At 34.8% G+C, this 25001-nt stretch overlaps 4 protein-coding genes across 5 annotated transcripts; 2 read left to right on the forward strand and 2 right to left on the reverse strand.

Moving 5' to 3' along the window:
- LOC104736547 (large proline-rich protein bag6-like) lies at positions 58-5124 on the reverse strand. 2 transcript variants are annotated; one of them, XM_010456548.1, is made up of 16 exons: positions 4950-5124; positions 4268-4409; positions 3866-3983; positions 3592-3672; positions 3329-3447; positions 3164-3235; positions 2963-3091; positions 2803-2872; positions 2556-2719; positions 2129-2293; positions 1957-2022; positions 1752-1869; positions 1344-1628; positions 779-1110; positions 412-489; positions 58-321 (listed from the first exon to the last, which is right to left on the reverse strand). In XM_010456548.1, exons 2-16 carry the CDS (start codon positions 4385-4387, stop codon positions 313-315), a joined length of 1926 nt encoding a protein of 641 aa, XP_010454850.1. In that variant the 5' UTR covers positions 4388-4409; positions 4950-5124; the 3' UTR covers positions 58-312. The 2 variants fall into 2 exon arrangements, with proteins under 2 accessions (XP_010454850.1, XP_010454849.1); XM_010456547.1 differs by having other exon boundaries at positions 412-495.
- Positions 11162-12544, forward strand: LOC104738177. Its single transcript, XM_010458394.1, has one exon. The coding sequence runs from the start codon at positions 11162-11164 to the stop codon at positions 12542-12544; it is 1383 nt and encodes a 460-aa protein (XP_010456696.1).
- On the forward strand, positions 21589-22100 carry LOC104738178. Its single transcript, XM_010458395.2, has 2 exons — positions 21589-21735; positions 21813-22100. Exons 1-2 carry the CDS (start codon positions 21589-21591, stop codon positions 22098-22100), a joined length of 435 nt encoding a protein of 144 aa, XP_010456697.1.
- On the reverse strand, positions 22345-23442 carry LOC104738179. Its single transcript, XM_010458397.1, has 2 exons — positions 22615-23442; positions 22345-22542 (listed from the first exon to the last, which is right to left on the reverse strand). The coding sequence occupies exons 1-2, from the start codon at positions 23440-23442 to the stop codon at positions 22345-22347; spliced, it is 1026 nt and encodes a 341-aa protein (XP_010456699.1).

A 25001-nucleotide genomic window follows, 5' to 3' on the forward strand; every position in this document is an offset into this window, starting at 1 on the left:
TAGAAGTCTCTATTATTTGGCTAGTAAACTTCACTTCTTAGCCTCTCCCCTCTGTAATTCGGTACTAAATCTAATATATGCACTTATGTTTTATAACTGAGTACAAAAAGTCTGAAATTGTAGGGACCGAGGGGGAATATAACATAATTTGAAAGAAAAAGAAAAATGGAGATGTTTTTGGTTAACACCACCAATACCATTATAACGAACAATCAAAACCTCAGAATAAAATTACCACTTACGTACCAAAAATAAAACTATCATTCTCCAAAAAGTGTGTTTTCCACCCTTTGCTTTTGCGCCAGTAATCTCTCACTCTCTCTGCATCAAACACCATCACATTTTAAAGTTAACACAAACCAAATGAATCTCTTTAGTGACTGACTACTCAGATTGATTTTTCATATTTACCCTCTGTCGTTTCGACTCTGGAGGTGACGGTGCTCCAGGTCTCCGACTTGAATCCCCTCGCTCTGCACCTTCCTCCTCCTGCACCTCAAATTTATCCACAACCATCACTCATTTACACATTTGTGTATTCTTACCAGTTACCATTTTTCAGATTTTATTAACCAGTATTTGATAAGGTCAACAATTTACTCCTACCCGATACTCATCTGTATTATTCTATACATAACCCAAAGCTCTAAGATAATATAATCTATATTACTATCCGAACCCTATAGCATGTTCCCCACAAGTCAATGATATGATGTTGCATAAGGCCTTTAAGGGTGACATATGTAAGGTGAAAACAAGGGTTGAGATAATGAAGTACCTCTCTTGAAGAGGCTTGTCTACTGTTGTTGCTGCCTCTGCCTGTAACAGCTTCACCTGAGCTTGAGGAGGCTACATTTTGAGATATAAAGGGCATGATCTGCTGAAGAACACTTGATATGAAATTCCCTTCATCCGTAGTTACGGGCTCTACTTGTGCATTTGCAACAGCTTCGCTTGGATCTGTGGCCGCTGCGAAAGAGGGATATGCTGCAGCCTGAGACTCCGAGATACCGGCTTGGTGTTCTCGACGAGATGAGGGCCTCAAAAACTGATTGATTCTGTCTCTTAATTCAGCCAAACGCCGACCGCCAGGAGGAGAACCGCTACCACCTACATGTTTAAGAGAAGCAAAGATTTATGACATAGCCTGCCTTTAGGTAACACAACATCTACATGGTGTAAGAAGATCGAAGCCAAAACAGCATAGGGAAACATCAATTCAAACATAACAAAAACCCAGTAAAAATTAGAGGCAACCAACGTAAAGTTTCATCTTATCAACAATTCAACAAACAATCAGTATAATGGTGTTGCAGGAAAGTGAAAATCATGTTAAAACTAACCTTCTCTTCCTGGAGTACCCGCGCTCTGTGGCTGCCTAGAAGATTCAGTAACAGGCTGATGTACACCATCCAATCCAGTAAAGCTACGCTCACCTAACGATACTTGCTGATATCGAGCAACAACGGGTATAACTAAGGCCACAGGATTTCGAGGTTCAGATGGAGCTCTTGTTGAGGGGGCAGAATCAGTAGTGCTGCTGGGTGCAGAAGGAATTGACTGACCAGGGGCTTGTTGTGTAGTACTTTCTTCTCTCTGGTTGGTCCCACTGGCGGGCACCCAAGATCCTAATATAATATATCACCAAGATGAATCCAGATATAAGATTAAAAAAACGAACTTAGACTGAAGATTTTCAATATAGCAGGAAATAACAGTTTATACTTAGAAATAAAGTCTATGAATAGCACCTGTACGTATTCTTATCTCAATATTTCTTGGGGTAGAGGCAAGTGATTGTCCAGCAAAAGGGTTAGAATGTGCGGTTCCTGCTTGTAAGCCTCCAATACTCGTCCCCTGCCGAGTGGACTACAAAAAATTAAGGTAGACACAAAGGTAAGGGTGAGCAGGATAAGTGGACACACTGGTAATGATGAGAGAAACAGAAAGACAGACCGTCAAGGGATTTCGCCTTGTAGGGGATATGAACACTGCAGGCCCAGCATTAACAACAGCATCATCCTGACATTTAACATAACAGTTATGGGTCATCATATGCAGACTAATGCATCTTTAAAGAAAAAATTGTAAGATTTGGATCCACTATATGTAGCAAGAGGATACGCACAGGTGTTTGTCCCAAACGAAGCATCATGGTGGCACGGCCAAGCTCCAGGAGTGAAGCGCCTAAATTCTCCAAGAGGGAACCTGATTGAACTATGTTTGTCTGGCACAAACTTCGAGATGACGGATCGGTCACATTTACATGATCCACAAGCTGCGTCGAAAGATTCTGCAAAAGGGAGTTATGAAACAGTTATTCTTGTTTCCCTGGATTTAAATTACTACTAATGGCAACTCTAGTCAGTCTGTTAAAAGATAAGAAAAACACAGCATGTCACTAATGTTGAATTACTCTTAATAACTTTAATATTTATTCACGAAGACGAAACGGGTGTCCCAGTGCACTAAAAGTCGGAAACAAAATTAGCAAAGATATAAGACATAAGTGGCTTTCTAAAAAAGAAACATGAGATAAAAGTAAAAGAACATACAGATAAGCAATCTGCTACTTCACCGATCAACAATTGCCTTGTCGATTGCAGCACTTCTGCCAAATGAGATGGTCTTGGAATCCGACTCTCTCCAGTAGTAGAAGCAGAATCTTGCGCATTGCCCATTGAATTTTCAGAATCTTGCAAGTTATTAGCAGTGCTACCTGCAAAAAATCACAGTACCACTATCAGACTCTTGAGACTTGTTTTTCGACACAGAACCAAACATTTAAAAATTAGTCTTAACCATTAGCAGCAAATTCGTGTCTCAGATGATTCAGATATTCAGATAAGGTTGTCAACGAATCTGGAATCGCCTGCAGTGGAAACCGTATAGCATTCTCATCAACAAAAACATGATGCAAAAATTAAGTAATTAAGTAATCCATGAAAACAAGGAAGCATACTGGTAGTTGTGACGATGTCAAGGGAGTAGACGTCTGGTCTGCAGCATTTGGTGCGGCAGATCGCCCTCCAGAAGAATCTCTTGTAGAGCTAGGACCAGAACTCCGAAACAACCTCTCATGAAGAGGACCCTGAAAAATAAAGGGAATTCTCTTACATCCAAAATCGATTTACAGAAATAGCAGCAAATTAAAGGCATTTACCATAGAATCAATCCCTTCGATACCACCTTCTGGATTAGAGATCCCAAGTGAACCCAGAACAGCTGAAACTATCTGCCAGACATAAAACATAACTCATAAAAAAAGATCACATCTAATCCAACACACAAAAATAGAAACAGATCAAACAGATAAAAGAGGGTATACCTGACCAAGATCTGAATAGACTCCTCCATCTGCTTGCTCAGCAATATTGAAGGATCCTACTACAACCCGTGATCGTTGACTGCCCTGGCTGTCACCAGCACTCAAAGCAGGATCAGCCGCTGAAAAAACAAGTTCTCTACTTAGCACGTTGAAATAGAATCTCACAAAAAGCATTGGCAAATGCTAAAATATCATGAGAGAAACTCAAAGATGTTTAGGAACAGTTTTGGGGACCAGTAGTTTGTAAGGGAACTTGAAACTACCTGCATTACTAGTTGAACTCTCTGATAATAGTGGAACAGGTTGTCTGACAACCAAATGCAGAGTGTGGCCATCCTCAACATCTAAGATGGACCCATTAAAGAATTTTACAGGTAAAAGGAAAAGGAATTACTAGCTATCATATGACACTGGAATTGTAAACAGGGAAGCCGGAACCAAGGCTAAACAAACTACATCAGGAAACTAGGATACACAACTGAAAGGAAATCTCTAAGAAAGAACCAATAAATTACGCTGGAAAGAACAAAAGGATACGATAGGCTGATAGGAGCTGATCATCCATCATAACTTTTCCACGACATATCAGGCGTTGTTGTTCCGTAACGACACCAGTAATGGAAGCAACTTGCTCCTTCAATGCAGGAACAGGGACCTGGAATAAAACAAGAAAACAGAATGCAAATATAAGAAAATGCTATATGGGACACAGATAAACAAGTGAGAACTGAAATAAGGCATTAGCTCCACGATTTTAGTCAAAGCATTGATATTAGTAATTAGAAACTTCATTATGCAACACATGCATGCGATGTAAGACAGACCATACAGCTAGTAGTCTCAGTTCATGGAAATGAATATTATAAGCAAACAAGAAGAATTCATTGATTGAGAGATAATGAAACATCAAAGAAATTTCTATTACAGTATTCATCTTACACATTTATCAACACGTAAGGTGTAAGTTTGAGAATCCAATGTCTTTATCTTAATCTCAACCATAGCACCGGCGCACTGAGATGCCTCAACCATAATTTCATCTTTGCCATTGTGTTCCATCTTTTCAAATGCCTTTAAACACCTGAAAACAAGAGTAGAAAAAAAAAAGAGAGCATCAGCTTTACATTTAGCTATCTCAGCTGCATGCAACAACAAAAAAAACAACCTTTGATCAAATTGGTGTTTACAAATAACTCATCAAACACTGAGACAAAACTCAACACTGTTTCAATAAAACTCGTTCAAATAATGTAGAAATCTAAAATCTTAAATCATTTAGCTTTGTGCCAAGAACCAAATTCGTCAAGCTGGACACTTTTTTATATCAAATTCAAAAGAAAAAATCAAACCTTTCATCACTGCAACACATCAAAACGAAGAAGGAAACAGGTAAAAAGATGTGATCACCACAGCAAACTCAACCACAACCACGAAAACAGCTAAAAAATAAAAACCTGAAAAAGCGATACATCTAATCCCAATCTCTAGTTAACAACGAAATTGAATCAAGCACCAGTGGAGCTCTAAGCGTTTCCGAGACCAAAAACAAGAAGAAATCGATCTAAAACCCTAGAAAACAAAAAAAAAAGTACAAAAAAGCAACGGAGAGAGGAAACGAAACCTAGAAAAACTGATCGGAGGTAGAAGAGAATCGAAACCAGCTGAGGAAGAAGGAACGATTCTTTAACCCTAAAGAAAGGTCCTTTCGCGGCTCCGAGAGACGATTCCGCGGCGAAGGACAGTGAGAGCCTTCAGAGGAAGAGAGAAAATTAAAAAAAAAAAAAAAAAAAAAAAAAAAAAAACAAATATGTTAATTGTNATTTTATTTCTCAATTTCGCCTTTTCTTCTGCTTTAATAATATCTCACATGAAGTAATTTTGGGAATATTGCTTAATTTTTTTTTTTTTGGGACAACTAAATTAGTTTTTTTGGATTATGATATAATAAAATTTATTTCTCAATTTTGCATTTCTTCTGCTTTAATAATATCTCACATGAATAATTTTTTGCTGACTTTTTTTTTTGGGGTAAATAAATTAGTTTTGTTGGATTGTGATATAATACCAGTTTTGTTTTTTTTGTTTGTACAATATCTTTGACTTTCACATATTAGTAAAGTGGATATTGATTTATGGTATATTTGTTTTTCATATAAATCAAGTTTTAGAAAAAAGAGTGAATCTTGAGAACATTGTTGACTTGTGAGTGATTGATGATTTTTTTTTCAAGAAGCATGAGATGTAAATGTAGATATTTATATGAAAATGGTTTGAGGAAAAAAAAAGTAATTTGTTTAGAGGTTTGAAGTAAAGTATCCTTTGATTCTTGGCACATTAGTAAAGAGGGTATTAATTTATGGGCCAATTTGCCCAAATTCAAAGATTTAATTAAAGATATAGCACATTATTTCCAAAAATTAGAAGAGCAGGACGAGGGACAAAGAAAATTATAATTTTAGTGTTGATGGTGTGGTGGTTGGGGGTGGTAATGGTCGGCAGCCAGAGCGGTTACCAGAGGATGTGGCGGCTGGAGGTGGTGTCCAGAGCAATGGCCGGAGATGGTGGGTGAACCAAAGATAGTGACCAGAGCAGTGGCCGGAGATGGTGGCTAGAGATGGTGGTTGAAGCGGTGGCCGGATTTGGTGGCTGGAGCGGTGGTTGGTGACGGTGGCCAGAGGGGAGGTGGAGGTGGAGATCAGATTGATATGAATGATAGTTATTTTTGGGATTTTATTATATAAAGTTGGGTTTTGAAAGCTAGCCATTAACAAGATTTTGACATGTGTCAAGTTATCAATCTGAGATTTTGACATGTGTAAATATTTAATAGGAAGAATTTGATTACAACAAAAAAAAAATATTTTGTTTTAAAATATATTAATAAAGTAAAAAGATAACAATAAAAATTTCAGAATTTAGAAAAAAAAACAAAGTTTTTTAAAATAATTATAAGGAGATTATATATATATTTCATAAAATTCGAAATTATAATATTATTTACTTATTTTTAATTTTAAGTGATTAATTATAAAAAAATAGAAAAAATATTAAGGAAAATATACTTTTAATTATTAATTCTAAATTTTGTACTCACTTCTATATAATCAAAGATCACCTCATATTTAAAAAATTTATTCAAAAACATTGCTTTCAACTTCGTTTAATTGAGAATATATTTTAATGGAAAGATAAATTTTTCTTATTTTCTTAAACCAAAATTTTCTACTACTTTCTTCTTTTTCGGTTGGGAATAGTTTAGATTAATATGTTGACAAAAAAAAAGATTAATATATGAGTCTTATTTTTCTAATACTGTATTTTAAATTTTATTGTAGTATTTTTAGATTGTTTTAATTTATATTTTAATCTTTGAATGATTTGGGATTCATATATTATTACCATGCTTATAATTTTCTATTGTTTCTTTAGTTATGCCAAATTAATTTTCTTTCAATTTTTCAACCTTGATTGGTTGGTCATAAACCCTTTTTTTTTGCAAAAATAATTGTTACCATTATTCATTCAATCCCAAAGGGAGATAACGAATAGAAGCTCATCAACCTAATGAATTGATAAAATAGGCTAATCAAACACAAGCGTACGACAAACATAGATAGATAGATTGGAAAAAATAAATCGTTGTTGAAAGATCCATAGGAGCTCAAAGACTCTTATACCCTGGTTTGCGGAAATGTTTAAAATAATTGATTTAGCTACATACGTCACCAAAATGCACTTAAAGTCAAGGGTCCTGAGAGAACTTCATGATGGGTGACCTTTCTGGAAGTGATTATCGAAATTGTGCGAGGGATGACAAAACACAAGAAAATATCATTTGTTGATTTTTAAAGTCGTTAATCAAGTTTTTAAAGACTCCCAGACGTAACAAACCGGCCATCGAATATGGGTTGGTCCACAAGCCGAGAATAGATGTAGGGCCCACTTGGGAAGGTGAGCCCATGGACTGAGAGTAGGCATGGGCTCACTAAACAATGTGGCGGTTGAAGCGTTACAGAGACAGAGGCTACATCATGGTGTGTTAAAGACACTTCCACGACTACATTGAGAAATTTAGCATTAGTTACCATCAAAAGATTTTGTAACGATTAAAAAAGGTTTTGACGTTTATTGGTCGTCGGAGCAAACTATTTTGAGATAGCAAAAAGACGTGAACATTTCCTCTCCACACATGATAAGGGCAGAGCCGAGGTTCTCTCTATGGTGGAGAAGGTTGGACACAAGGTTATCTACCCAACAAAGTAAGGTGGAGGAGGTTGGACGCAAGGTTATCTCTCTAAGGGAGGAAGGCGGAGCCAAGGTTCTCTCCATGATGGAGGAAGTTGGACGCAATATTCTCTCCATAAGGGATGAGTGCGGAGCCGAGGTTTTTTCCATCGCGGTCATACATTATTGTGATGATACATCATTGATTAGTATATTATGTTATCTATAAACACATTAAGCCAACTATTTTACTTTCACTTTGGCATAGTTACTATCACGAATATATTGAGAAATTTAACATTAGTTACTATCAAAATATTTTTTTGTGACGTTAGAAAATTGTCTTTACTTTCATTGGTTGTCGGAACAAGCCATTTTGAGATAGCATAAATACGTGAACATATTTTCTCCACATAGGAGGAGGGCAGAGCCGAGGTTCTCCCTATGGTAGAGAAGGTTGGACACAAATTTATCTCCGCAAGGGAGGAAGGTGGAGGAGATTGGACGCAAGGTTATCTCTCCAAGGGAGAAAGGCGGAGCCAAACTTCTCTTCATGATAGAGGAGGTTGAACGCAAGGTTCTCTCCATAAGGGATGAAGGCGGAGCCGATGTTTTCTCCATGGTGGTCATACATTATTATGATGATTCATCATTGATTAATATATTATGTAATATATTTTTTATTCAAAATGTTTTTTGAGCCAATTATTTTAGTAATTAAAAAACTAAGCAGAAGTGAAAGTAATATACTTGGCTTAATGTGTTTATATAGACAATATCTAGATGGTGATAAAAAAATATTTTTATAACATACAAGAGTACATTTAGGTGTAAAAAAATATACTTTTAATAGTAACATACATAAAATATTTGTAAGTGGATACAAATTAGTATATTATAACAAAAATAAAATTTATATATAACATACAACAAATTTAAATAAATTTAATTTCATTTATAAAACTTTAAACCCGCACATCGAGCGGGTCCTCATCTAGTTATTATATAAAATACAGAGAATATAACTTTTTATGGTTAGTATGGATATGAAGTGCATTAAAGATTTTTTTTTTAGGTTAGTTTTGCCAAATTCTTAATTTATTCAGATTTGGTATATTTTTGAATTTCTTTTTTAATTTTCATATAATTCAAGTTTAAATAAAATTTTACTTTTTTAAAAAAGTATAATTTTTGAAATGTTATTATAAGTGATGAATATATTTTTCTGCTAAAGAACAAAATTGAATAGATTAAAGGCAAAATATTTGAGCATATTTTTAGTGTCAATATAATTTAGTATGTTGACCAAAAAAAACAAACTATAGGTTTGTTCGCTACTTTGATGTCGACATATAATATGCGTTTGCAATTTCACATACTCTCCACGTACATATATCGTCGACCTTATACAACTTACAAACATGAGCTGCAAATGTGATGCGCACATGTCTATAAATTTGAACTTAAGTTAATTAGGGATGTAGACATATATTTTTTTTTCCACAGCAAACCAAATAACAATTATTATAAACACACCAAGTGGAAATCTTGGTTTCTAAACTGAAGTCATACAATCAACAATTTGTTAAGTTCTATCTTCATATATTCATAAAAATTATGAGATTTCTAGATGTTTTTCGAATCACTCTAAATTAAACGAAAAATCTGTATTATTATTTGAAATAGTTTCGAAACATGGCTTTTCAAACACCATGCACATTGTCGATTAGTGATCATGGATTCCCTTTCAATAAACCTCGTTACCTGATTATTAAATCCGGTATTTTCTTTCACCATAATCAATCTCAACTTGTCGTTTATGGCTGTCATCTTCTAGATGAAATCGTCTAAGGTTGTCGATCATACTCATCATTATCTCTTTCACCAATTCATCACATCTTCGTAAACATCATATTCTCATATCCTAGATTTGTCGACCGAGGCACCAGTTGCGAGGAAATGTTGCTACAAGCCTCAAATTGATCGGTCTGCTAAAACTTCTTGCAACATTTCACTTAGAAGCGTACAAGAACAATAAAAAAACTAGTAGTAAATTACCAAACTAACATCATGACGGGATGTTTCCATCACGTACATGAAAAATAATTGAGTGAAACCATCGAAGAACTGATTGACATCGAGATAGAAATTCACTGTTTCTGTGAATAAAATGCAAAGAAAATGGCTCCACTGTAATGGATACTTCTTAATGGTGATGATGTTCGCAACGAGTTATGTTACTCTTGATTAGCGATATAATCATGTTTTTTTGGAGACTGTTTCATTAGTTTCAAAGTCACGATAAATTTTGGACGGACCAATTAGTCGTGTAATGAATGGCAAAACCAATTCTTGTGGGCAATACGTTGAGATCACTGCCAAGAAACATGAACTAGCGCAACATAAGGAGAAGATAGAGAAAGTGTAAGTGTATGTGGGCAAGCTCAAGTTGAAGATGAAGTTCAAGAAGCTGTACAAAATATGTCTGCAGAACCTTCTGTCTCGGCACAGGCGTCTGATGTATGCATAAGCGTCTGTCTGATAAAAGAGCATCAGAGGCCTGTTGATTTTGTTTGTATGTCTTGGTTTTGAAGATTTATGAAGATATACTTAAGGCACGTTTTGGGATATTACTTGGAGGTAAAGCACAAAGAAAAATGAAGCTTGAAGATATTTAGAAGATTTAATGGAAAAAAAGAAATATTCGTTTAACAAAGAATAAAGTTAAATAGAATATTTCCTCTTGATTTTAGGAAAGTTGTTAACTTTGGGAGAGACATGAAATCCCTTAAATATAGAGGGTCTAGGACTTAGAAACTTATATTTTTAGAACGTGAAAAAGAGAGGAAAAACCTTGTAAGCCTTTTGGCATCTTTGGGGGAAAAGGGTGAGGGTTTTTGTTTCTAAGTGAGAGTCTTGGGTGTAGATCAGTGTTGTTGATCTTAGGGATCTCTTAGTGGGTTGGGAATAGATTGGGAACAAGCTAAGAAAAGATCTTAGGTTTGTGTAAGTCCAATATTGAGCACTAACTGTAATTGTGCTCAAGAAGTGTTACCAACAAAGTTTGAGGACGTAGGCATTTGCTGAACCTCGTTAAAAATTGTGTGTCTCTTGTCTCTTCTACACTAACAAGTGGTATCAGAGCAAGCATCTGTGCAGAGAAGTATTACCAACAAAGATCTTAGGTTTGTGTAAAGATATTAGGTTTGTGTAAGTCCAATATTGAGCACTAACTGTAATTGTGCTCAAGAAGTATTACCAACAAAGTTTGAGGACGTAGGCATTTGCTGAACCTCGTTAAAAATTGTGTGTCTCTTGTCTCTTCTACACTAACAAGTGGTATCAGAGCAAGCATCTGTGCAGAGAAGTATTACCAACAAAGATCTTAGGTTTGTGTAAAGATATTAGGTTTGTGTAAGTCCAATATTGAGCACTAACTGTAATTGTGCTCAAGAAGTATTACCAACAAAGTTTGAGGACGTAGGCATTTGCTGAACCTCGTTAAAAATTGTGTGTCTCTTGTCTCTTCTACACTAACAAGTGGTATCAGAGCAAGCATCTGTGCAGAGTCTGACTCAACAAACGGGTGAAGATCTTGGGAAGAAGAACATGGAGGCACAATCAATGTTATTCATGGCAAAAGACTTATTGGTGTTAGATCCAGATTATTATGGGATGTGGAAGGTGTTGATGATGCATAGAATTAAAGGAATTCATGAAGATGCATGGACAGCAGTCGAACTTGGATGGGAGTCGCCGAAACAGACTGCTGTTGATTCTGACGGAAATCAGGTGGTTGTTCTAAAACCCAACACAGAGTGGTCAAAATCTGACAAAGCTTTGTCCAGATTGAATTCTCTGGCACTTTCAGCAATATTTGGTGGCGTTCGCAGGGATCAGTTCTCATTGATTCAAGGTTGTACATCTGCTAAAGAGGCTTGGGAGATTCTGCAAACTATCTTTGAAGGTACAACAAGTGTGAAACGCACAAGGTTAGATATTCTTGCTTCTGAGTTTGAGAACCTAAGGATGTATGAGTTCGAGAACATTACTGCTTTTAGTGGTAGAATTTATGCTATTGCGAATGAAGCTAGAGCTCTTGGAAAGAATTACAAAAACAGGAAGTTGGTCAAGAAACTGTGGAGGGGTTTAGCTCATAGATATCATCCTGTGAAAATTGCGATGGATGTTGCTCTTGATATAGACAATATGTCTTTTCAGGAGGTAACAAGTAGATTGCTAAACTATGAGTTGCAATACTTATCGTCTGATGTAGGTAAGAACACACAAGGAATTGATGTTTTCTCAGTTTGTGATAGTGAAGAGAACACAATGGCTAGTAAAACAGGAGAACTTAAGAGTTTTGTGGTGCATAAAAGACGCAAGAGTTTGAAGATTATAGGAGAACAGAAAAGGAATAAGGTTCAGTGTCATGGTTGTCAGGGCTGTGGTCATTTTAAATCAGATTGTCCTTCAGTGAGGAAGAAAGGGTTCAAGAGTCTGCATTCGCCAAAAAGGAATAAAAACACACAAAAGCCTCAAACAAACAAGTCAAAGTTTGTTGCACTTTGTTGCTCAACGAAACTTGCTGCTGATAAGTTGGAACTGAAGTCTGATAATGGAACAATTTGTTATACGGATCAGGACTCTAAGCCAGCAGAAGAAGAACTTAAATTGTTGTTGAATGATCAAATCAACATTCTGAGGAAATATCTGATACAAAGGGAAAAGGAAAATCAGAGGCTTGTCACAGAGAAGAATGATTTGTTAAGTAAAATTTCAAATCTGGAAGAAGATCTAGTTCTGGAGAAAGTAAAGTCTTGTGATTTAGAAAAACGTTTAAAAGATCAGTTAAGAAGCATCAAGATGTTGAGCAGTGGAACAAAGGATCTTGACAAGATTCTGACAACTGGTATAACATGTAATGTCATATGGGGTTTGGGTTACCATGGAAGTGATTCTGGTGCAACTACTCAGTTTGTTAAAGGATAAACCTTGGCTTCAAAAGTTGTAGATTCAAGTCTCTGTATATCTCTGTCAAAGGTCCGAAACGTGTTTGTCAGCAAGGAGACCAGTGACAACCGGCTGAAATCTTGGCAGGCATCTGTACACAACAATATTAAGAGAAGAGTGATTGGTTGTTGGTATTGTAGGAAATCTGGTCATATCAAAGCTCAGTGTTACAAGTTCTTGAAGAGGGTAACAAAGGTCATGAGAAGGAAGAAATTTTACAAAGAGGGTCAAAGATTCAATCAAGTTTGGATAAAGAAGCATGATTTATATCGTTCTGAAGACTACACAAAGCATGCATCAAGGGACAAACGTTTGTATTCTGACAGTGGCTACTCAAGGAATCATAGAGGTGTTCAAAGCAAGAGACGACATCTAAGACATGTGCATGAGAAACTCCAAGATTCAGGCCAATGGAGAAAACGTTGGAGACCGAGATGTTGAGCCAAAGGATGTCGTCTCATAGACCAGATCATAAGAAGAAAGACAATTGTCTGTTTGACGACTGATCAAAGTCTTGTGCTGATAGTTGATATTTCAGGATGCTTTGTCAAGGTAAACTTGAGCTATTAATGTTTTTTTTAATGAGTTTTACCACTCAAGCAGGGGGAGATGGTGTAAGAAGAATATGATTCTTGTTCATGGGGGAGTTTCCAAGATGTTGTTTGATTATGGGGGAGTCTTCAAGAGGTTGTGTTATGGATTTCCAAGAATCATGAAGTGTTGTGCTTGAGTTATAAAACTCAGTAAAAAAGGGGGAGAATGTAAGTGTATGTGGGCAAGCTCAAGTTGAAGATGAAGTTCAAGAAGCTGTACAAAATATGTCTGCACAAGCTTCTGTCTCGGCACAGGCGCCTGATGTATGCACAAGCGTCTGTCTGATAAAAGAGCATCAGAGGCCTGTTGATTTTGTTTGTATGTCTTGGTTTTGAAGATTTATGAAGATATACTTAATGCACGTTTTGGGATATTACTTGGAGGTAAAGCACAAAGAAAAAGGAAGCTTGAAGATATTTAGAAGATTTAATGGAAAAAAAGAAATATTCGTTTAACAAAGAATAAAGTTAAATAGAATATTTCCTCTTGATTTTAGGAACGTTGTTAACCTTGGGAGAGACACGAAATCCCTTAAATATAGAGGGTCTAGGACTTAGAAACTTATCTCTTTAGAACGTGAAAAAGAGAGGAAAAACCTTGTAAGGCTTTTGGCATCTTTGGGGGAAAAGGGTGAGGGTTTTTGTTTCTAAGTGAGAGTCTTGGGTGTAGATCAGTGTTGTAATCTTAGGGATCTCTTAGTGGGTTGGGAATAGATTGGGAACAAGCTAAGAAAAGATCTTAGGTTTGTGTAAGTCCAATATTGAGCACTAACTGTAATTGTACTCAAGAAGTATTACCAAGTTTGAGGACGTAGGCATTTGCTAAACCTCATTAAAAATTGTGTGTCTCTTGTCTTTTCTACGCTAACAGAAAGTTAGTTCAAAACATAAAAAGGTATATATACGAAATTAACATAAATCCAATGTATAGTCACAATGCTCCCTTATGATTCCATTGCTAGAAAGGTTGTATATTATGATTTCACACTACTTAATAGCAGTTTTTATTAAAAGACCGTCATTAAAAATAAATCAAAACTGAAAACGAAAAAAAATCCAAAATGTTTAGAGCAACTCCAACATGAATTGTGTGAGTTTCTCATATATGTTATTTTAATAATATTTTATAATAAATCAATTATTTTTTAAATTTCAAATCAAAAAGAAATAATTTGACATGTCATAATAAAGACAACTGTTAAATGCGTTTCTCAGCAGATTCTCATTTGAGAACGGTTTCTAATTATCTCTTCTATTTTTTCATTACTTATTATTTAGAAAAAATTCATATACCTTCTACAAACTTGCCGTTATAAATGCACTTAGAACCGTTTATTATTTGTGAGACCCTCTCTCTTATACAAATGTCATTCTAAAAATTGGTTTAACACTTTTTAAAAAAAGTTTACTAGGTTGTTATTATTTTTTTTCTCTTTGTTTCTTTCAAGATTATGACCCGCCCGATGTGCGGGTTTAGAAATTTTAAAATAAAATTAAATTTAACAAAGAATATAAAGTAAATATTTTTAGTAGGTAAAAACTATCTATAAAAGTAAATACACTGAATTGTCCAATATGATATTTGGTGTTAAAGGTGCGATTTTGTGGTTGAAATTATTAATTACGTTTTTTTAATGCCTTCGCTCATGTGAAGTTTTGGATTTATTTTCGGTCTCGTCAGAGGGTTTTCCATATGAGTAGGTGTACTCGAATTTGGATTTTGTTTTTTGGAGGGATACCTCTCAACAGGTTGATCCTGATCAACTTCTTCAATTACCATGAATTTTATAGGCAATCTGGAAAGCCATAAATATAAAAGTTTTTCAAGGTTTAGAGATCGAGATGAATGATATAATTGCTCTGGCTTTGGGCGATAAGTTAGTCTGGGAAGAAGCGCTCTCTTTTATGGCGGTCATGTCAGCTTCATCTCCGTTTTCCGATGTCCAAGTTTATTCGTTGTCAAATTAATAGTTCTTGGAAAGCAACTAATGTGCATTAAGGATTGGGCTGGTGGGGTTGTGTTGGTGAGGAGCGAACTTTGTTGTTGGGGGCCAAGTGTCTAAGACGGAGCCCCTCCCCCCTGCATTCAGAGTTAAAAGGGTTGTTGAGGGCCATAGAGCGGATACGTGCTGCAGGGATCGCTTGTCAACATTTCGAGACTGATTTTGCTTAGTTCCCTGAAGACTAGCTGTCCTTCTCCAACCTGCTCGATGAGTTTAATTCGCTAGAGTCCTTCCCACTATTCTCCATCTCTTGGACCTCACGTGCGTCAAATACGAAGGCAGATTGTCTTGCATGTGCTTCGCGTTCTCTTATCTCAGAAGTTTCTTTTGTAAACCCATTCCCTCCGGCTTGGGCAACTAATCGAGGAATTTTCTTTTAATTCATTGTTTGGTTAAAATATATATATATATATATATATATACACACTTTTAGTTTTAAAAAATAGTTGTAGATGAGTTCAAAGTTATTAAAATAAAATAAAATTTAACAAAGAATATATATTTAATTCTTTTCATAAGTAAAAACAATGTATACAAATAAAGAGATAAACTTTTAGTTATAGAAAATAATTGTTTTTTTTTTTGCTATAATACACTAATGTATGTCCATTACAAATCTACTATCTACACTACACTAAAACTATATTTGTACACACAAATATATTTTACTGTTAAAATATATTATTTAGTCTTTACTACTACCAACAATTTGTCTTTATGAACATATTAAATAACCTATTATATATCTCTTCACTTTAACATTTTTATAGTTACAAAAATGCATATGTTAATCTTACATACTCATATCATATATATATATTACAATATCAGTTTTTTTGAATAAATTATTTGATTGGTGAAAAAATATGAGACGATCTATTTTTTTTTTTTACTTCAACAATATTTTTCTTTATGTAAAAGTGAGTATTTGCATTTTTCTAGAAACAGTAATTAATTGTAAATTCTTCACAATCTTTTTTTAATCTTATATAAAAAGGAATCTTTTTCTTGTAAAATTAGCAACTTAGAATTAAAATAATTAAACAATATTATAATTTTGAATTTTATGATATATATATATATATATATAATTTTCTTATAATGTTCTTTTCTAAATTTCAAAGCTGTTTAAATTTTATAATTTTCTTATAATTGTCTTTTAATATTTTTTGAACTGTTAAAAACAAAACATTTGTTTTACATGTTTTTTTCTTAAATTTTTTTAAATAAAATTAGGTTTTCTTTCTTTATTTTACTTTTATAAAAAAACTTTTTTATAGTAGATTTTGAGTTTTTACATTTTTATTTTTTAAAATATTAATAAATTTAGAATTGACATGTATCACGATCTTGTTAATGAATAATTTTGTCTTCAAGCTTTATATAATAAGATATTATATATATATCAAGCTCCATAACACAGAAGTTTAAATTCTATATTAATCTTATTTTTTAGAGAAATACCCTCAAATAGCACACTTATATATTTTTCTTCCAAAATTAACACACATTATCAAATATTTCAAAACTAGCATTATTCAATTGATTATATAATAATAAAATGAATTATAATCTTTTTAGAAATTGGTCTAGTTCTCATCATCGATACTCACGAGCTCCTCGTCTTTAAGGAACAACAACAACAACATTACAGGTGGTTCGAGAAGCTTCGATCTCTTGACGAGTTATACCGTCCAGTCCATTTGAACAACTCGATGCAGCTTGCCAATCACATCCATCCTTCTCTCGATGCGTCTCTCTGCTCTTGAATCGGAGTCGTTGGATCTCCGTGAACTTCTCGCCGAAAAAGACAGTCGTACGTTGAGGGACTCAACGCTTCTCTCTTCGATGTGATTCATGAGCTTTCTCTCGCCTATGGTGAAAAGGTCCATCTCAAAGAATCGATTGGCCATAATCAATTTATCTCACAAAAGGATGCATCTCAACATCATGGAACTATCTCTTATATGGATTACCACTCTGGTTTTGGTATTAATATCTTGTCAACTCCTCAAGAAGAGAAAGTAGACGTTTTTGATGTCTCTGAAATGGTTAAAGAGTGGTAAGCAGTCAACAAAGTTCATGACCAATCACTTTGCACACCAAGCGTTCGACATAATGCTTCCTAGAGGCCACCATTTACATCAGCAGATGATGGAAGAAAAATTGTCCAAATCGTGGTTCGTTGTTCGCATGTGATGTCGCCAACGCAAATTTTTCACTAATGATTCACTCGGATTCCTTGATTTCAGGTTATTCACCTCCGCTTCAGATTTGATTGGGTTCGCCGAATTCATATTTCTCTGATTCTTTCACCGTATTCTCTCGGCAAAGGAACACGGAGTCTCCGTTTCTCCCAATTTCAACATTTTTTTAATTCTTTAACTTTATTATTAACGATATATAAGTTTATGCTAATTTTGTCATTTTTTTTTGCGACTTAAAATGGTGTTATTTTTGTCAATTCCCCTATTTTTTATTGATTTTAGTTAATATTAATAAAAATATAAAATAATATTTTTAAGTAGTAAAATATTATAATACATTTTGAAAAACTAGAATTTATAAAAAAAAATAAAAAGATATTTTTGTCAAAAATTGAATATTTAATAATGTGTAACTGATTTCATTTTTAATACAGAATGTCAAATGTAATTAAAATTTATATGATATTTTGATAAAATAATGTGTAAAAATTGTCATTTGTTTTTTACAAAATGTCTAATGCGAGCAAATGTATTTGATATGCTTAAAGTATAGTTAAGATTTGAACTAACATAAACTTTTTAATTAAAAATATCAAATATTATATTAATGAGATAATATAGGTATAATTTAAGTATGAGTTTCTCCAATAAAAAAGACAAAAAAAAAGGATATTAGAATTCTATCGGTTCCTCAGTGTTAGGCTACTCAGACCTCAGAGAGTAAATAGTTCCACCTATCTCATCATCATAGTGTGTGGCTCGGTGAAAGAAGCCTCTGAGATGATATCATTTTGGAGTTTGGAGATACAATTTTATACCGTCTCTATAAATAAATGTGTCTAAATTTCTAAATACATACAAACATATCCAACATGTATATATTGAAAACATGTAGGTACATCTGTTTTATGAACATGTCAACATTGAAGAGTAATAATATTTCAATGACTTCTATCTATTTACCATTTGTTAAATTACATTCGTTGAAATATGAATGCGATGTGCAAATGAGTCAATTTAGAAAATAAAGTAATTATCTTAAAGCACAATAGCGACTGAATGGCTTTTCGTGAAAATTTTGGATAGGTAATGAAATAAACCTTTCAATTTTTGTAAAAGCCCTATTTATCAATCAGTGTTCCAGTTGAAAATGTTGGGGAGCTTTTTTTTATTGGTGTCACTCTTTTTATGATAAGTCATCACGTTTTTGCTAATTGTATTTAGACAACATATGAAGGATGATAAAAAGAAAAAAAAAACATATGAAGGATGAAGACTTTCATGACCTCTTGAACAGCAACAACGAGTTTTAAGCAAATGCCATGTCTTAAGCAACACAAAAAGAAACACATTGAAGAGGGTGTATCACTAGATAACTGCTTGGGCCTGAATTAGAACCAACATGGGCTTATGAGTAGAGAAATCATATTACTAAATCTAAAGCCCAGCATTTGCATCCCCTCACCCACTTGGCCACTTCGTTACTAGTTGTCATTGGAGGAGGATAACAGATAGAGGAGTCCAACCAAAGTTAAGGCCAACATGAAATATAGCTTTTTGGCTGGATTAGCTGTTTGAGATTTTGTGCATTACAACGAGTTTGTTTTCTTTTGTAGTGTCTCCCAGTTTGTGCATGGATGGTTGGAACACTGATTTGGTAGGCTAGTTTGACATTTATAGTTTGAACAGGTAGATTGTGAGCTGGTCTTGAAGTGGGATCTTTTTAATTTGGTGGTTACAGGATTTCAAACGTAACTAAGAAATATTATCTTATTGAATTATCTTAATTGTTACATTAGACCAATTTGAAACTGAAAATGTTCATTATTTTATAGTGTTTATTAATATTTTGAATATTTACTTATAGAATTTTCATTGTAACACAAATGGTATATCGAAAAGACAAGAACCGTCGTACAATAGTCGACCCGTTATGTTCCATCAAATGGGACAAAATAAGAAACAATCGCTCTTACTCTTTGAAGTAACAGGTGAAAATGCTGTTAGAACTTTTAATTGGTCATTACAGCTATTAAGCCATCAAAAGCCAACGGTTTATAAAACGAAATGATGAAAATGTTTTCAGTTTAATAAGGTGAAAGACAATACATAGGTTTAGGATACGACATACGACGAAATCAAATTCTTTTAAGAAAAAGGTTATATGATTAGTTTACAGATTTAACATATAGTAAGAAGAGTAACGTTTTAATATTATTGGGAGGGAATACAAATTTCTATGAATATTTAATGGAGAAAATGATTAGACTCCCGAGAGCGGAGGCTTTGGGTCTATCACTAATCAAATAATTAGGCGCACCTAATTGGCTTTATCTCTTAGCTGGAGTCTACTGTCCACTCTCTACCATATTTGTATTAATTATTATTGGTATTCTTATTAATCTATCATATAGTGTCATCGATATTTAATCGGGACGAATAATTTTTTAGTTTTTATGAATCGGATACACCTTGTCCCTTTAATCATAATTTAAAATGCTTGATCATGTGGCTTACAAACACTTCCTAAGCCAAATGATGAGGATAGTTATCACATGAGGCATGTTATATCTCGACTCCATTGTCGGAATTGTTAACTCTAATTAATTAGTTTTGATTGTCACTTAAATCACAAAAGTACAAAAGTTTATTGATATCCGAATATAGAGATGATTCTAAATTTATCTCTCTGACAGTTAATTTTTATAACTATTTTACTTTAACAGGCTGGTATTGGTTTGATATCTAGGAAGATTTTTTAAAGAATTCAACAAAATCATTAAAAATGAATAAGTGAAAGATTGTTAAATATTGTTAGAGAGTTTTGTTGATTAGTTTACTAAAATCTTGTAAAGTCATCCAAACAATCCATATATTTTTATGATACTTTCCATGACTTATTTTGTAACGAAAGTATTTAAAATTATGAACCGATAACATAATAATGAAACTCATTAACAATTATAGATTTTTTTGTTTTAATTAAATAATACAAAACTTTTAATGACTTTAAAAAAGTTTGAATCTAATAACCCATATTTATTAAGATTTTAAATGACTTTTTACAAATCACAAACTAATGACATTAAATTTTAACAGAATTTAACAAAATTTTAATCTAATAATAATTAATTCTACATAATATTTAAAAAAATTAAAACTTTATTCAAATCTCAAACTAATATACCCACTTAGTTTTGTGGCAAATTTTTTTTATAACTATAGTTTAATGTTCACGAAATAGATATGTAGTGATGCAAGTGGATGGATACATGTGTCTTGATTGCGTTTCATACGTGTCAAATTGTCTAATAGTTAGGCCGTTGCTTAAAAAATGATTTGCTTGTCCCTTAACTTTACCCAACCAGACACAACATTGTTGTTATGTGCTTTGTGACTACTAACTAGCTATCCTTGTTTGTTTATTAGCCTAATTTATAGTTTAATTAAAGTTTGTATAGATTCGTCGGAATTAACCGTTACAATGGGTGCAGTGAACCACATATATATATATAATAAATGCGTAAGATTATAATTTAATTTTCTAACATTATTCTTAACGCCATGAAACTAATGTGGACACTTTTAGGTGTTTCGTCTTTCCTAGTAGTAGAAGGATTTGAACAAAAAAAAAAAAAAAAAAANAGAAGGCTAGAAGCAACTTGAACGTAATGGTTTTGATATGTGGCAACTTGAGGTAGCAGCAAAATGTTTATTATCAATTGAAAAAGGGTAAAAGATTATTAAAAACATTGCGAAGGAAACATGTTTTGTTATCTAATCAAACATGCGAGCAAATTTATAATTGGAAAAAAAAAGGAAAAAAGATGTCCAGCTACACGATGTATGACGCAATACATGGCCACACATCTCAAGTTTAATAAAAGATGCTCAACTACATCAAGTATATGTTTGGCATGGCTACATGCATCAAGTACTTGACTTCATGTGTTTTACATCATGGACATAAAATCTCGATTCACCGGGTCTTTTCTCCCGGTAACGACCGGCGTTGACTCATCAGAACTATAATCGGGGAAAACTAAAACCCGACCCGAGCACCTGTAAACAGAATAAAATACCCGACCCGGACCCAATTTTAATGGGCTTGTTATCTAAATTAAAAAAAAAACACAGATTCCATTTTTCCCAAATCGAATTGAAAAAAAATTGAATTTTAGGGTTCTTCATCGTGTGAGAAACTTCAATTCGGAGTGAAGATGGAATTAACATCGGAATCGTCTAGTAGCATGAGCAGCAAGTCTGGAGTCGGGCAAGTTTGTGATTGTGGATTGCCGGCGAAGATGTTCATCTCGAAAACGGCAAGAAATCCAAATCGAAGGTTCCTCGGGTGTGAGCTGTACAAGGTATGTATCACTTGAATTTCGATATATGTTGAGGTGAGTAGCTTTGTTGATTAAGTAATTGTTTGATGTTTGTGTAGGAAGGTGGTAATGGTCACTGTAAGTACTTTAGTTGGGTTGATGAAGAAGAAGTGAAAGGCTGGCCGAGAAGAGCATTGGTTGAAGCTCAAGCAGAAATTAATGAGAAGAATAAGATAATAAGTCAACTATCAACGACAATCATGGAGCTGAAGGGGGATTTAGAGAGAAATCAGTTGCAGAAGAAGAAGATTGATGATATGGAAGCAATTGTGTCTCGTCAACGCCTCGTTATCACGGGTTTGACAGGCTTGCTTGTTTGTGCAATTGGAGTCATCGTACTTGGTTAAGTTAATTACTATGTAATGTATTTCATCGTACTTGGATTTGTCAAGTAGTTCTTATTGATGTTGATTTGTAGGATTTGTTCCGTTTAACATATTGAACCAAAAGTCGATGGTTTAAAGAACTTTTTGTTTGGATGGCACAAGGATGAAATACAACAACCAAAGTATGTTAATATCCAAAAAGAACCCAAACACAACACCCAAAAAGAACCCGAACACAACAACAACCAACATCATCTTGACTTCCTTATGGTGCTGTTGATGACACATCTTGCACTTCAGCATCATCTTGATCTTGATGCTCCATGCCAACCAAAGCTCCTCCAATTTCCGGTTGATCTTCATGCTCCATGGCTGCCAATGCTGCTCCCATTTCTTCTTGATCTTGAGCTTCCAATAGAGGAGTCACCATAAGCTTCCTTCTCTTTGCCCGGCTCTCCGGAGACTAAAACAAAATAAAATTATCAAATTAACCATATGTAAGCCAAAAAAAAAATCAAATGTCCGATAACAATACCTCATGAGGACACTTTCTTGAATTATGTCCTTGTTCACCACATAGACCACAATGCACTATTCTTCCTTTTCGATCAACCTTCGTCTCAGACTTTTTTTTGCGTGGTGATTCATTAAGCCCCTTGATCCTAGCTTTTCCCTTAGGTCTCCCTGCAGGTCGTTTATAAGGAGGTGCAACAATTCTTGGTTTACCAGAATCTTCCCAAAACTTAACTCCATTAACAGGCCTCAAACCTCTTCTATATGTTCCCTTCCATTTCTCACTCAAGTAGTAATCTGATATATAGTCTTCCACTTCCAGATTGAGTTCTCTGATTGCACACACAGCATGACGACAAGGTATACCCGTCAAATCCCATTTTCTGCATGCACATTCACGATTGTTCAAGTTGAGGGTGTATCCAATCCCGAACTCAACAATCTCATATTCTCCACCGGTGCTAGAAATCAATGCACAATATTGCGCTTCTTCACAAGATTTTTCCAGCTCTTTCCTTGCCTTTTTTGTGAATTTTGCAGCTTCTTTTTCAGCAATAATAGACCTATTGGCAACCCTTTGCATTGCATCCCTTCTTATAAGTTCTAACATTTGGACAAATGGCTTCCTCCTTGCGATCTTTAAGGTTCTATTGTATGACTCAGTGTGATTGTTGTGTGTATCAGCACAACAACAACCAACCCTGAAAAACGCCCTACACCATGAACTTGGATCCTTTCGTAGTAGAGTCTTACAAGCCTGGGGATCAAATTCCTTGAATATGCTCAAATTTTCTTTATAATCCGCCTTGTTGTAACTGCTTGCAATTCGCCAAAACAAAGGTTTCAACATGTCTGACTTGTGATCTCTCTTCAAGTTCCCATAGATGTGTCGTGCACAGGCACGATGCTCTGCCTTTGGTAACTATGTAGCAACACCATGAATCAAACCTCTGTGCATGTCGGAAATTAAGGTGATGTTCTCACCTAACCCCAAGCTCAAGTCTTCCTTTAATTTTCGAATAAACCATTCCCAATTGGGATTGTTCTCACAATCAACTACAGCCCATGCTATTGGAAATATCTGGTTATTAGGGTCCCTTCCTACAGCAGTAAGCAGCTGCCCTTGCATAGCGTTCTTCAAGTGTGTACCATCCAGACCAATGATTGGTCTACAATTCTGTTTCCAAGAACTCTTCAAAGCCTCAAAGCAAATGTATATTTGCGAGAATGCCTCGCTGCCATCATCCCTTGTTGTCGTATTAATCTCCACTGTAGTGTGCAGATTGCTGGTCCGTAGTTGCAGCTCATAGTCCCTTAACCGTGAAAATTGCTCATCACACTCAGCTTGCAGCTTATCAAATATCTTCCTCCTTGCAACTTTCGCCTGGTTTGGTGAGATAATAATGTTGTACCTCCTTTTCATCTCATCTTTTATCTCCGGACCACTCATCTCAGGATCTCTTCTAATATCTTCTAAGAAGAGATCAGCGATGATAGGAGTCTTTATCGTTTCACACCTTCCGGTTGGATGACATAGATGTTCACTATGATAACGCTTCACCATCCACTTCCCAATCGGATTCTCTATAGCACAATATATGCTCCAAGTACAACCTTTTGCTTTACAAACAGCTTCAAGCTTATCCTTCTCCCACCTAGCATACACCACATTGCGTCTCGTCTTCAATATATATCGGATGATGTTCTTCTTAAACTCACTCCCACTATTGAATAACTGCTTCAAACTAAAGACTCCATCAGGTAAGCCTTTCTTAACCAATCTCTCTGTTTGTTCTTCTTCATCGCCAGATTCATCATCCGTTGCAGGATATACTTCATCGTCATCCAGAATTTGTTCTTCATAATTATTATTGTTGAAAACTTGAATGTTCTCCACTGCAATACCAGCATCATTGTCAACAATCTCATCTTCTTGATCTGACTCTTCAGGTTCGGATAAACCTGCATCTGATTTACTATCCCCACTATCATCCCCACAATCATCTTCTATGGCTTTCTCAGCAACTTCTTTTTCTTTTTCTCCAGCAGCTTCAAGCGGTTCTTTTTCTCCAGCAGCTTCAAGTGGTTCTTCTTCTGCCTTTTCAAAGAAGATGTCCACCTCTCCCATCCAACGCCCTTTTGAAACCAATTTATTCTTATTGCTATCAACATTCTCCCATAGAGGCTGCCTATCAGCAAGTTCTTCAAATGGTAGCTTGTACCACATTCTCCCAAGATTGTTGACTCTTTTTCCAAGCATTTTTAGCAATATGTCTTGAAAAATTGTCACTGAATCAACCTCAAAAACTTCAATAACTCCATCGTCGTACTTCAACACTCCATTTTCTGTCTTGAATTGGCCAGAATAATGGCAATTCACCTTCACTGTAATTTTTCCACTACAAAACA

The sequence above is a fragment of the Camelina sativa genome, chromosome 13 (genome assembly GCF_000633955.1).
Source record: "Camelina sativa cultivar DH55 chromosome 13, Cs, whole genome shotgun sequence".
Classification (NCBI taxonomy): domain Eukaryota; kingdom Viridiplantae; phylum Streptophyta; class Magnoliopsida; order Brassicales; family Brassicaceae; genus Camelina; species Camelina sativa.